This window comes from Martes martes (assembly GCF_963455335.1).
Source record: "Martes martes genome assembly, chromosome: 1".
Classification (NCBI taxonomy): domain Eukaryota; kingdom Metazoa; phylum Chordata; class Mammalia; order Carnivora; family Mustelidae; genus Martes; species Martes martes.
In genome coordinates, this window is record NC_137888.1 from 114,261,750 (window position 1) to 114,274,394 (window position 12,645).

General features: G+C 51.1%; 1 protein-coding gene across 1 annotated transcript in view; it reads right to left on the reverse strand.

The window, feature by feature from the left end:
• Positions 1 to 7,355: 7,355 nt before the first annotated feature.
• Positions 7,356 to 12,645, reverse strand: part of GP5 (glycoprotein V platelet) — a gene marked incomplete at both ends in the record, with an annotated part of 37,734 nt that continues 32,444 nt past the window's right edge. The window contains 2 exon segments of the mRNA XM_080805675.1: positions 7,356 to 7,547; positions 7,634 to 7,745. Coding sequence (XP_080661801.1) covers positions 7,356 to 7,547; positions 7,634 to 7,745 — 304 coding nt within the window.

A 12,645-nucleotide genomic window follows, 5' to 3' on the forward strand; every position in this document is an offset into this window, starting at 1 on the left:
TACCGTGAGTCGGCATTAGTTACCCTCCCATGCCGGGGTTCTTCCCCATGTCCACTAGGACCACGCCAGAGCTGGCACCATATGACATTTGCTGTGTTCCCATCTGTGTCCTTCTCTAGTCGATAAGCTTTTCAAGGGCAGGGATGTTCATCTTTCATCCCTATAGGTCCCTTAAGGCGGGAACAGTATCTTGTCAGGATACAAAACCCCCGGATCAGACTCATCTGTGTATCCCTCAGAGCACCTGAACTTGCTGTTTGGACGTGATCTCCTCAGGAGGAACAGAGAGGAGATGAGACCAAATAAATAGGGCCTGAACCTGGGAGAAGATGCTAAGACCACACTCTTGGAGGTCTGCTGGGCAAGCAGCAGCAGCCAGCTAAGGTGGGACGCACTGCCAATCTGGTGGAAAAGGTTACAGGGCAAGCTCAGCTCTTCCCCTGCCTGGTGCCAACCCCCACCCCCACTCAGCACCGCCCTGCCCAGCCCCATCACCTGAATCGACAACCTGGCCCTTTGTGAATCCGTTCACAGGTGCTTAATGGAGACTTAATTCAAACCACCTTCCCAACGAAAGAAAATGATCTGGGCCACTTCCCGTCTCACTGGAAGAGACTCTTGTGGCTCAGCCAATGCCTGGAGCCAGCGTTCTGAGTACTAGTTCCAGTTTCCACAAGGAAACATTAAGTGACCTTGAGTAAGTCCCAGAAAACCTAAGATGCACTTTGAGCTCAAAGGGGATAGGGCCAGATCCTCCCACAGGCGTGGTACTGATCTGGGGGTGGAGCCCAGTTCATGAAAGGTTGAATGTTTGCGGTCAGGGGTGACAAGAATTACCTACCTACATAATTAGAGATCACGTATACAATATGGTGGGGATAGGAGGTCTGGACGGAGCCCTACCTGCATGAATAGTTAAGAACCACTAACCAGCTGTTGGACCTTGAGGGAAACTTGGAGCCTTCAAGCTCAGCTTCCTCATGTGTTAAGTTGAGAGGATAACCTCCGCCCCCTTTTGAGGCCACTGAGAGGAACAAATAGTTGAATGGACGTGAGGGTGTCCCACACGGTGCTGTGCAAATGCGTGCGACTGTCCAGGCTCATCCACAACATGGACTCTGCCAGGCAGGAAGGCCTCAAAGTGGTTTTGATCTTGGCACTCTTACTCCAGGAACTAAGGATTTCTGTGTCTGTGTAGAGCAGCCTCTGTAACTTCCATCTGAGGTTCAAAGGAGTCTCTAACTTCCAAAGGGTTAAGAGCTGCTGATCATACGTTCCCACTATTTTATGGGGATGAAGGAAGCAGGGAAACTGAGGCTCAGACCTTAAGACCTGGAGCTCCAGATTCTTGGGTGAGCACTTTGATGCTCTTTTAACACAATGCATCTCCTTTTATTGAGCAAAAATCCTGAGTCAGAAGAAAGAATTTCAAATGATGATGTGTAGGACATAAACTGGTTGGGTGGAGAAGGTATTTCTCAGGCTCTCTTCCTGAACTCATGGGGTCCTAGTCTTGGCCCACGACTCAGAATAATCCAGACTTCCCCACCTGGCCTTGAGTCAATGCACCTTCATCCTGCCCTGTGCTGACAAGCCTGCTCTGAGGACAGAACCCAAGTTCACCCACCCAGACCTTGATTTTTTTTTTAATTTATTCACAGCCATCCAAGCACTGACCTGTTGTAATCTTGCATTAAAACTTGATGTAGGAAAGAAAGAATAATAATTGGCCAATAGAGTCTAGATGCTGAGGCATGGGGCCAAATGAAGTTATGGACACATCTAGAAGGACGAACCTACCTAGACAAAAGTCAAGTTCAGAACCTGAGAGTGGAAAATGAACAGCCTAAACAGGGGGCACAGAAAAAGTGACTCAACAACCACCCCAGGAGAAAGATTTAAGGCTTTTTATTGAGAGTAACAGAGAAAGGAGACTACCTAGAAAAACGAATGTGATCTTAGCTGGCACCATCAACAGAAGTATGAAGTATGGAACAAAGGAGGTGACCTTCTTCCTCTGCCCTGCCCCGGTCAGGCCACACCTGTCCTGCCATGCCCAGTCCCACCCTGAACTTCAAGAAGACTAATAACAAAACTGTCTCTTGAAGGCCTGCTAGAGAAGAGCAAGGGGAGGGTCAGGAGTCCCAGAAACCAGAATATCTGAGCATCCGTTGAAGGAACTGTGCATGGATAGCTAGAAGAAGACCATCTGTGAAGGAAGCTACTGGCACTTTCCAAGGATACAGGAAGGACTGCCCTGGGACTCACTATGGCTTCTGAGGTCAAAAGTGGTGTGTTGAAGCTCTGAGGCAGCAGATTTCAGTTCACCCCCAAAGAGAGCTTGTCTGAATCAGAATGGACAACTCATGGAGGTGGTAAGCTCCCCATCACTGGAAGTGTTCAAGCAGAGGCTAAGCAACTGTCTGGAAAGGAAGCTGGAAAGAAGATCCCTATACCTGCTGGGTACGGAACTGGATGACAGCTGATGGCCTGTCTATCCCCAGGACTTCAGGATTCTAAGGCTGAGTCCCAGAGCCAGGATATGAGATCCATCTACCAAGACGGATCGTGCCTATGCTCCCAGGGGCCTGAGTGGGCAGGTAGGGGTGTTTGGCCATCCCCCTGGTACGTGTGTGTGTGAGACTTACTTCTGGACTGATTTACAAAAGGTGGAACTCTGGGGCTCCTGATGATGTACTAGCTGGTACTTAGCTATCTTTAATGCCTACTCCTATCCCCAGCATGCTTCAGAATGGTGTCGTAGCCCAACCGTCAGAGACTAAACTAAGGGTCCATAACGCGGCAAACCCAAGGCAGTCTCTGTCCAATGTCCCCATCTGTCAGGGAGGGTGTGGGAGGAGGTGCCTTTGGAGGACCATCCCAGATCTTCTCTGCACCTGCACTCCCCAGCTGGGGTGGGGGCATCAAGCCAGCCCCAAGAAGGGCTCAGGGCCAGGGCAGGGTGCCTCCTGGCTTGGGAGGAAGAGAGAAAAGAGAATCCCCCTTATGGGAACAGAGCCACTGTTGTTTAAAATGGACCACACTCAGCTTGACAAATATTGCAAGAATTTGCAGATTTTCCTTTTTAGAAACCCTCATGTCTGCACAGTGAGTCTACCCTGGCCCCACATGTGGTGGTTTCCTGTTTTCCAGCACTTGTCACCGCCACAAGGCACTGACTGCTCCAAAGGCCCTCCGAAGAGGCCACCTCAAACCCAGCTGCAGAGCCCTCTCGGGAAGGAGGGGCCACAGAAGCAGGGCTGGCCAGCCAGCTGGGCCCTGGGATGTGGAGCAAGCGGGGCAGACGTACTCAGCAGCCCGTGGCCCTCAGCAGCTCGGCACGCAGCAGCCTAATAGCCCACGCTGCCCAGGGCCGCTTGGCAGCTGTGACAAATGCCAGTTAAAGACCCACAAAGCTACCCTAATTATACCCTCCTCCCCCTGGGCGGCCGAACGCGTTCCCCATCACTGCAACAACCCAGTCCAGCCCCCGTCCTAGGAGGAGGGCCAGCCTGGGATCTGTCGATGGTCCAGGAATTCCGTGAACCAAGCGGACAGACAGACAGCTCACCTGGACACTCCGACGCGGTCCCTCCCTCAGGAATAGAAGCGCCTGGCCCAGGCACTTGGGCTGTGAGTCTCTTCAGCGAGAACTACCTGTGACTCATGACTGAACACATAATTAGCCTGGAAGCCCTGGGCTTTGTTGGTTGGTGGGCTGGCACTTTTTGCTTTATTACCATCCTTCACATCCCCAAAACATGACGTCCCCTGAGAGCAGATGCCTTCTTATGTCAATGCCACGGAGCAAAGCTTCTGGAAAGAGCCCGGCAGACAAATGTGCTACTCTGGTCTTGATGCTAAATTGGAGTATGAGTTTGGGTAAATTCTCCAGGCCTTAGTTTCCCTCCTGTAAAGACTTCCAAGGGCCCTCAATAGCACTGATATCTTCTGACCAGAAATCTTGAAAGGTCATTCTCTTCATCCTCCCCGATACAGGTTACCCCGAACGGCCCAACACCTCCTGGCCTGGCCCCACCTTCACACGGAGCCCAGAGGAACTCATACCCAACTACCTCGTTTCAGGAGTTTTCCTGGCAGGGAACCACTCCCCACCCCCCCACCCCACCCCCCACCCCGGTAATCAGTGCATCTTCAAATAGCCAAGAGCCATTTCATGGGATTAGGGAGCATCTGGTCCTGCCCCGTCCAGTGCACCTGGGGAAACTGAGGCTCAGAGACAAGAGCTCCCTCCCTGGCCTGTACCCTCTCCCCAGAGAGGTCTCCCTAAACATGACGTCATCGGCAGTGACAGGCTGCCCCATCCAGCCAAGGGAGGCACCAGGCTTGTGTTGCTGAGGGCTTCCGTCCCATGGCCTCACCTCCGCCCCTCCGCAGCCCCCGCCAGCCAGTATCCGCTTCCATCAAGCTGCTCATCAGGCTCGGTCCAGCAGGTCCAAAGTCACCGACTGAGAGGCTCAATGCATAAAGACGCTCCCATCTTGTTAAACAGGGGGTATCCACCCTACACCCCATCATCCAGAAGATGCTGGGACGCTTGCTCCATAGACCTGACCTCACAGCACTGCAGCCATGGGGATTAAAGGAGTACTCCCTACGACGCCCTTAGAGTCCTCCTTGGTGCTACTCTTGGTGCTCCACTAAATGTCAGTGACATTTAGTTCATTCATTAGTTCATAGTTCATAGTTCATTAGTTCAGTGACATTTAGTTCATTCTGCTGTGGAGTAAAACCAGGATCTCCACGGGCTCCACCCACAGGGATCCTGATTCCTAGGTCTGGCTGGGCCCAGGAGTCTGCACTGTTTAACAAATTCCCCAGGTGACTCTGATGTACTTCGACACTCAGAAGCACCCCTTGGGGTCTAGCCCAGCCTCAAGACATGCTCCTGACCTGTGTAATTTACTGGCATGAACGGAGAGACTGAGCTCAGGACCAGGGAGGCTGAACGTTGGGCCACGCACGACCTCGCCTAGAAACCTCTACCCATATTTGCTTCTGCAGCCCTTACTGCAGCTGTGTCAGAAACCTGGTATTGGTGCTAAACTGAAGCAAGCCACAGAGGCTACTTCCAGAAGCAGTGCTTAGAGCCCCCCCGGGCATCAGCGTGCAAGGGCTTTTTGAGACTATCCAGTCAAACCAACTGGTTATTTTGTAGATGAGAAAACTAAGGGGCCCGGAGTGGGGAGGGGACTAATCCAAAGTCATACAGTCAGTTGAAGATTCCCAACACCCAGAGCAGGACTCTACCTAAGTGTAGAGCTTGGTGAACCCCTGAACCTTATCACGAGGCTTCAGGACCTTATCAGCCACGTGTGTGACAGTGCCTGGAAGAGGGGAAGAGATGGCTTTACTCCCTCCATCCTAAAATGGCCTCAGGCTCATATACAAGCCACCCTCCAGCTGCCCAGCATTACTAACCAAGGTCAAGCGCCCCTCCCAACTCCCGGGCTGCACAGTTTGGGGGGATGTTCTTCCTTAAAGCTGCTCTTATGCCCATGTTAGCTCAGTTTCACCTGGAGTGGCCTGGAAGAGTAGATGGAGGGAAGGAACAGAGGGTTGCCAGGAGGGGCTAATCCCATAATTTCAACACACAGCCCCTTCAGGGATTTACCCGAATTAAGAACATTGCACCCTAAACACAAATCATCCTGGAGCCCCAAGGGAAGACCGGCCACACCCTCACTCCCCACTTGGCTCAGCTGTGACCCCATCTCTCCTGGACATTCAAAGCCGAAACATTGTTCGTTTGTTTAAAAAAGAAAATGAGTAAGAAAAAGTAATTCCTTTCCAGCCCCAGGGTTTGGGGAGGTAGGGCTTCCGGCAGAGACCAGAGCAGGGCTATAATTAGCCTGGCAAAGCGGCCGGGGGTACAAACTTGCCAGCAGAGCAGGGAGAAGCTCCCACTCGGGCCTTGTAGGAAAGAAGCTACAGCCCCCTCCTCAGGCTGACACCTAGTGGACCCCAAATAGACAGAGGTGGATGAACCCCCACAAGGCATCTTGGAGACACTTTCTAAATCCTGTGTCCCCAAAGCCCGAGAGGCCATGAAACCAGAAGATACAGTTGTTGCTTCGTGGTCGGGAATCTGGGAAACAATTTGCCATGTGTAATCACAGCCTCGGGAGTACTTGCTGGCAGGACCGAGCTGGGACTGAGCTGGGACCAAGCTGGGACCGAGCTTCTCCCCCGCCTCTGCTTATTTCTCCCCATCTGGATCTACTCCCACCCACAGCCCCCCAGCCCCTCCAGTTACTGAGCAAGCCCCCATGGAGCGTCCACCAGTCCTGGGGGAGTCTGGGGTGCCCTGACTTTCTGCGGGGCGTGTTCATAACGCTCCCCCGCCCCAACTTCGCTCACATGCTGGTGTCCTCGTGGCCGAGCCCGCCCGCTGACTCAAGACCACAGGCAAATGGGACTGTCTGTTCTCGAATGCACCCCAGATGTCCTATCGATGCAGAATGAGAGACGTGCCAGCGCTTAGAGAAGTCCTAGATTCTGGGGGCAGTGGTACCAATACAGATAGGAGCTGCAGGAGATGAAGACAGGATCCCAGATAATCCCAGGGAAGCCGGAGCCTGACGGACGGGCATCCAGCACCTTCAGCCTGAGGGACACCTTCTCCAAGAATATCGCAGCCTGCCCTGAGGGAACACATTTGGCCCTGGCTCGCTCACACTCTGGCACAGGTGGGAAAGCTCTAGGAAAGTTCCAGTTTTCCTCAGCTGGCTCCTTGGCCTTGTTCTGCCTCAGTATTTGGGCAGAGACACCAGTAAAGCTACACCAGCGTCACAATTTTAAATGCACACCACCCTCATCACAATTCCTCTATGGCCCTGACCCCCTGCTCAGGACTGGCAGCCATGGCCACACCTGGACACGTCCAGCTGGCCAGACGGCAAAACCACCCAAATGGGGTGGCCTAAACCACACACAGGCTCAGAACCCGAAACAACTCTGAGTCCGCCGCTGAAGTCCAAACTGGAAATCTGAACCAGGCACGCCACATCGGCTGAGCTCACTCCTGCAGCAACTCTTAAGCCCCCAAAAAGAGGACAGACGTGTCTTCCGGTAACACCATTCCATGGGTCCTGGACAGACCCACACGCAGGTCGGGCCACCACGAGCCACCGCAGTGTGTGCTGGGGAAAAGCAGTGTTCAAAAACTCCAAATCTTTGAACAAGAGAAACTCTTCCCCCAGTGGAGCTAGTTCCACAAAGAGGTAAACTAGAGGGGTCACTGGTGTTCTAAAATTAGCAACTTTCAATACATCGTGCCCCCTGCAGAACATCTGGTCAACACCACCAGATTGACCTCATGGGACGACGGAGGATCAGTGGGGCAGGAGGCTGGTCCAGGAGCAGCCGCTGAGGGGGCTGATGGCCCCAAGCTGGCTGGGCAGTGGGAGGTCTGTCCTGGCACCCCTCCAGCTTGGCTCCACTTGGCCCCTTCCCGAGAGCCCCCCGGGGAGGCACCCCACAGCCCCCCGCCAGCCTTGCCCCAGGAGAGGCAGCGGCAGCGGGGTCTGCGGGCAGCGGGGTACAGGGATGAGTCGGCGCTGGCGGGTCGGTGGGAGGGAGGGAGGAGGCGGAGGCCGGTCTGCCCACTTACCAGCAGCGCGGCGCCGCCCGCCGTGGACCAGAGGGAGCGCGAGAGCAAGACGCGGCTGGCTGACGGCTGCAGCAGGAGTGCGGCGGGCCGGCCCCCGCCGTATTTAACCGGTCTGGGCGTGAGTCAGCGCCGGGGGGCCGTGCCAGAGGGAGGGGCGGGCGGCTGGGCCGGGGGACACAGCCTGCCCTGCCCGCTCGCGTGCCCGGCTGCCCTTCCGTCACGGTTTTTTTACAGGACACATTTTCCTCTTTTTCCTTTTCCTCCAGGGCTGTCCATCTCCACTCCAGAAAAGCATTGACTCTTTCTTTTATCTTTTAAACTTTTTATTAAGATGTAATTGCCGGAAAATTGGCACGAATGATACAAGGAACACTCTTATTTGCCTAACCCAATTTACGTTTTGTTCACATTTTGGCAAAAGCAGTTATTTTAAGTTCCAAAGAAAGATAGTTACCCCCCTCACCCCCAACAACCAAGTTCACCCTAAAAACAAAGTTTCAATTCCCACGGACATGGTCTTCTGTTCCCTCACTGCCCCCTCCCACAGGTGAGTGCGGCTGAGGGGCAGAGTTAAGAAGGAGAAGCTCCCAGAGCCTTTCACCCCTGCTGCCCACTCCTTACTGCCCTAGTGGGGGGACAAGAAACCGGTTCTGTTCTTGGTATCACTAAGGGAGCCTGGGGAAGAAGAGAAAGAGGTGCTCCTTGGTGAGGGGAGGAGGCTGCCGAACCCGGGCTTCTCTTCCAAATTGTAGCCTCAGTAAGGCAAGAGCTGCACTGGGCTGAGCCACCTGCCTTTCCCTGGCTCAGTTTACCCTCTCAGCCAAGTGGGGAGAGTGATATTTACACACCATGCCTCATGGAATGCCAGGAGCCTTAATTAATGTTTGCACTGTGCTTTGAGATCTGCGATGAAAGGCAGACATAAAAGTGCGTAGTGTTATTACTGAAATAGTCACTTGGGTGGCTTGCCGTGGTCAGGCCCAGGACCTGAATCACGGCACATTCCTCCTCATTGGAGGCACCATGATTCACAGCCAGCAACGGAATGCACCCAGTCCATTAAGTGACATGAGCCCAGGAGGGGCAGGACTGCTTGGAGGGGTCTCCACACGGCGCCCAGCCCCAGCTCTCCAATGAGCCTCCCTTCCAAATAATATTCCAGATGAAGAACTCCCTGGCTCTTACCACCCTGGCATTTCCGTATCTGCACAGTGGGGTTGTCAACTGCCTTTCCACAGAACCTGCTGGAATAAGAATACCACGCACCCCCGCTCCCCTTACCTTCTTTCCTTCCTTCTTGATTCTAACATTCAGCCACTCCGCACCAGGAGCTGTGGACAACAGGCATGAATCATACCTTTTTTGCCCATGAGGAATTGACTCTCGGGGTGGAGAGAGGAAGGATGGACATTTATGAAGCACCTGTTGTGAATCAGAGCCCACAGTCACCTTGTCACATCTCTACAGTGTCCTATCTACACCAAGTTTCTCAACCTCGCCGCTACAGATACTTGGGGCTAGAGGATTCTTGGTTGCGGGGAGCTGTCCTAGGTACAGGCATTCCTTGGAGATACTGCAGGTTCAGTTTCAGACCACCACGATAAAGCAAGTATCACAATAAAGCCAGGCAAATGGATTTTTTGTTTCCCAGGGCATATAAAAGTTGTATTTATACTATACTGTAGTCTATTAAGTGTGCAATAGCATTATGCCTAAAATAGTGTACAGACCTTAGTTAAAAATACCTTACGGCTAAAAAATGTCAACTACCATCCAAGCTTTCCGCAAGTCATGATCTTTTTGCTGATGGAGGGTCTGGCTTCGATGTTGGTGGCTGATGACCAACTGGGTGGTGGCTGTTGAAGTCTGGGAGTGGCTATGGCAATTTCTTAAAATAAGGCAACAAGGAAGTCTGCCGCCTTGATCTACTCTTCCTTTTAGGGACAATTCATGTGCAACAGGCAGTGTTGTTTGATACCATTTTACCCACAGCAACACTTCTTCCAAAACTGGAGCCAATTCTCTCAAACCCTGCCTCTGTTTTATCAACTACATTTAGGTTCTTCCTGAACCCTTTGTTGTCATTTCAGCAGTCCTCATAACATCTTCCCCAGGAGTAGTTCCCATCTCAAGATGGGATCCATAAGAAGTAACTCCTCATCTGTTCAAGTCTGATCACGAGATGGCAGCAATTCATTCCCATCTTCAGGCTCCACTTCTTTTTTTTTTTTAAGATATTATTTATTTATTTGACAGAGAGAGATCACAAGTAGGCAGAGAGGCAGAGAGAGAGAGAGAAAGGAAGCAGGCTCCCCGCCGAGCAGAGAGCCCGATGGGGGACTTGATCCAAGGACCCTGAGATCATGACCTGAGCTGAAGGCAGAGGCTTAACCCACTGAGCCACCCAGGCATCCCAAGCTCCACTTCTAATTCTAATTCTCTCGCTGTTTCCCCCACTCCTGCAGTTACTTCCTCCCCTGGAGTCTTGGACCCTCAAAGACATCCATGAGGGCTGGAATCAACTTCTTCTAAACTCCTGTGAATGTGGAATCACGAATGTTATTAATGGCACCTAGAATGGTGAATCCTTTCCAGAAGATTTTCAGTTTGCTTTGCCCGGGGGAGCCTGGCTGGCTCAGTCAGTAGAGCACGTGACTGAATCTGGGGGTCATGAGTTCAAGCCCCACATTGGGCATGGAGCCTACTGTAATTTTTTTTTTTTTTTTGCCCAGACCCATCAGAGTAATTACTATCTATAGCAGGTATGAAATATATTCCTTTTTAAAAAAACATTTTACTTATTTATTTGACAGAGAGAGAGAGAGAGAGAGCCCAAGTAGGCAGAGCGGCAGGCAGAGGAAGAGGGAGAAGGAGGTTCTGAGCAGGGAACCCGATGTGGGACTCCATCCCAGGACCCTGAGATCATGACCTGAGCCGAAGGCAGCCACCTAACGACTGATCCACCCAGGCGCCCTGAAATATATTCCTTAAATAGTAAGACTTGAAAGTAGAAATGACTCCTAGATCCATGAGCTGTGGAATGGATATTGTGCTAGCAGGCAAGAAAACCTCATTATCCATCCCCATCCAAGCTCTTAGGGACCACGTACTTTGTCAAAGAGCAGTAATGTTTTTAAAGGAATCTTTTTTGCTGAGCAGAAGGTCTCAACAGTGGGCTTCAAATATTCAGTAAACATGTTGTAAACAGATGGGCTCTCAACCAGGTGCTGTTGTTCCATTTATGGAGCACAGGCAGAGTAGAGTTAGCATAACTCTTACAGGTCCTAGGATTTTCAGAATGGTCCATGAGCACTAGCTTCAACTTCAAGTCACCAGGTGCCTTAGCCCCTAACAAGAGAATCAGCCTGTCCTTGGGAGATCTGAAGCCAGGCATTGACTTCTCCTCTCTAGCTATGAATGTCCTCAATGGCATCTTCTTCCAACAGAAGGTGGTTGTTTAGTGTGGCTACCATCATGGATGATCTGAGCTAGACCTTCTGGAGAACTCGCTGCAGCTTCTCCATCAGCACCTGCTGCTTCCCCTTGCACTTTCATGTTATGGAGACGGCTTCCTTCCTTAACCCTCATGAACCCACCTCTGCTGGTTTCCGACTTTTCTTCTGCAGCTTCCTCACCTCTATCAGCCTTCCTAGAATTGAAGAGAGTTAGGGCCCTGCTCTGGATTAGGCTTTGGCTTAAGGGGGTGCTGTGTAGGGTTTGATCTTCTATCCAGAACACTTGGACTTTATTAACAGCAATAGGGTTGTTTCTCTCTCTATATATATATATATTTTAGAGATTTTATTTATTTATTTGACAGACAGAGATCACAAGTAGGCAGAAAGGCAGGCAGAGAGAGGCGGGAAGCAGGCTCCCTGCTGACCAGAGAGCCTGATGCGGGACTCGATCCCAGGACCCTGAGATCATGACCTGAGCCGAAGGCAGAGGCTTAATCCACTGAGCCACCCAGGTGCCCCCCCTCTCTATTTTTTTTTTAAATCATTCATGTGTTCACTGGAGCAGCACTTTTAATTTCCTTCCAAAACTTGTCCTTTGTATTCACGACTTGGCTAACTCTTTGGTGCAAGAGGTCTAGCTTTTGGCCTGTCTCAACGTTCAACATGCCTCCTCGTGAAGCTTAATCATTTCTAGCTTTTTTTAAGGCTTTTATTTATTTATTTGACAGAGAAAGACACAGCGAGAGAGGAAACACAAGCAGGGAGAGTGGGAAAGGGAGAAGCAGGCTTCCCGCCAAGCAGGGAGCCTGATTTGGGGTTCGATCCCAGGACCCTGGGATCATGACCTGAGCCAAAGGCAGACGCTTAATGACTGAGCCACCCAGGTGACCCTCTAGCTTTTGATTTAAAGCTAAAGATGTGTGACTCTTCTTTTCATTTGAACCCTTAGAGGCCATTGTGGGGGCCATTCTCTGGCCTAATTTCAATATTGTTGTGTCTCAGGGAATAAGGAGGACCCAGGAAAGGGAAAGAGGTGAGGGAATAGCTTGTCAGTGGAGCATTTAGGACACACACACCACATCTATGGGTCAAGACAACTGTCTTGTATGGGTGTGGTTTGTGGCGATCCAAACCAATTGCCATAATACCAACAAAGATCGCTGATTGCAGATCCCCTTAACAAGTATAATCATAAGGAGAAAGTTTGAAATATTGGGAGAATTACCAAACATGACACAGAGACATGAAATGAACAAATGTTTTTGGGAAAATGGTGCCAACAGACTTGCTCAACAGAAGGTTACTATAAATCTTCAATTTGTAAAAAAAAAAAAAAAAAAAAAAAAAAAAAACCAGTATCTGTGAAGTGTAGTAAAGACACACACACGCACATACACAATTGAGAACTACTTGTCTACCAATAATCCTGTGAGTGGGAGTAATTGTCCCCATTTTACAGATGGGAAGACTAAGGTCCGGAGCAGTTAATTAATTTCCTCAGGATCACATGCTAAGTGACAGAAAAAAATTCAAACCCCAGACTGTGGGTTGTGT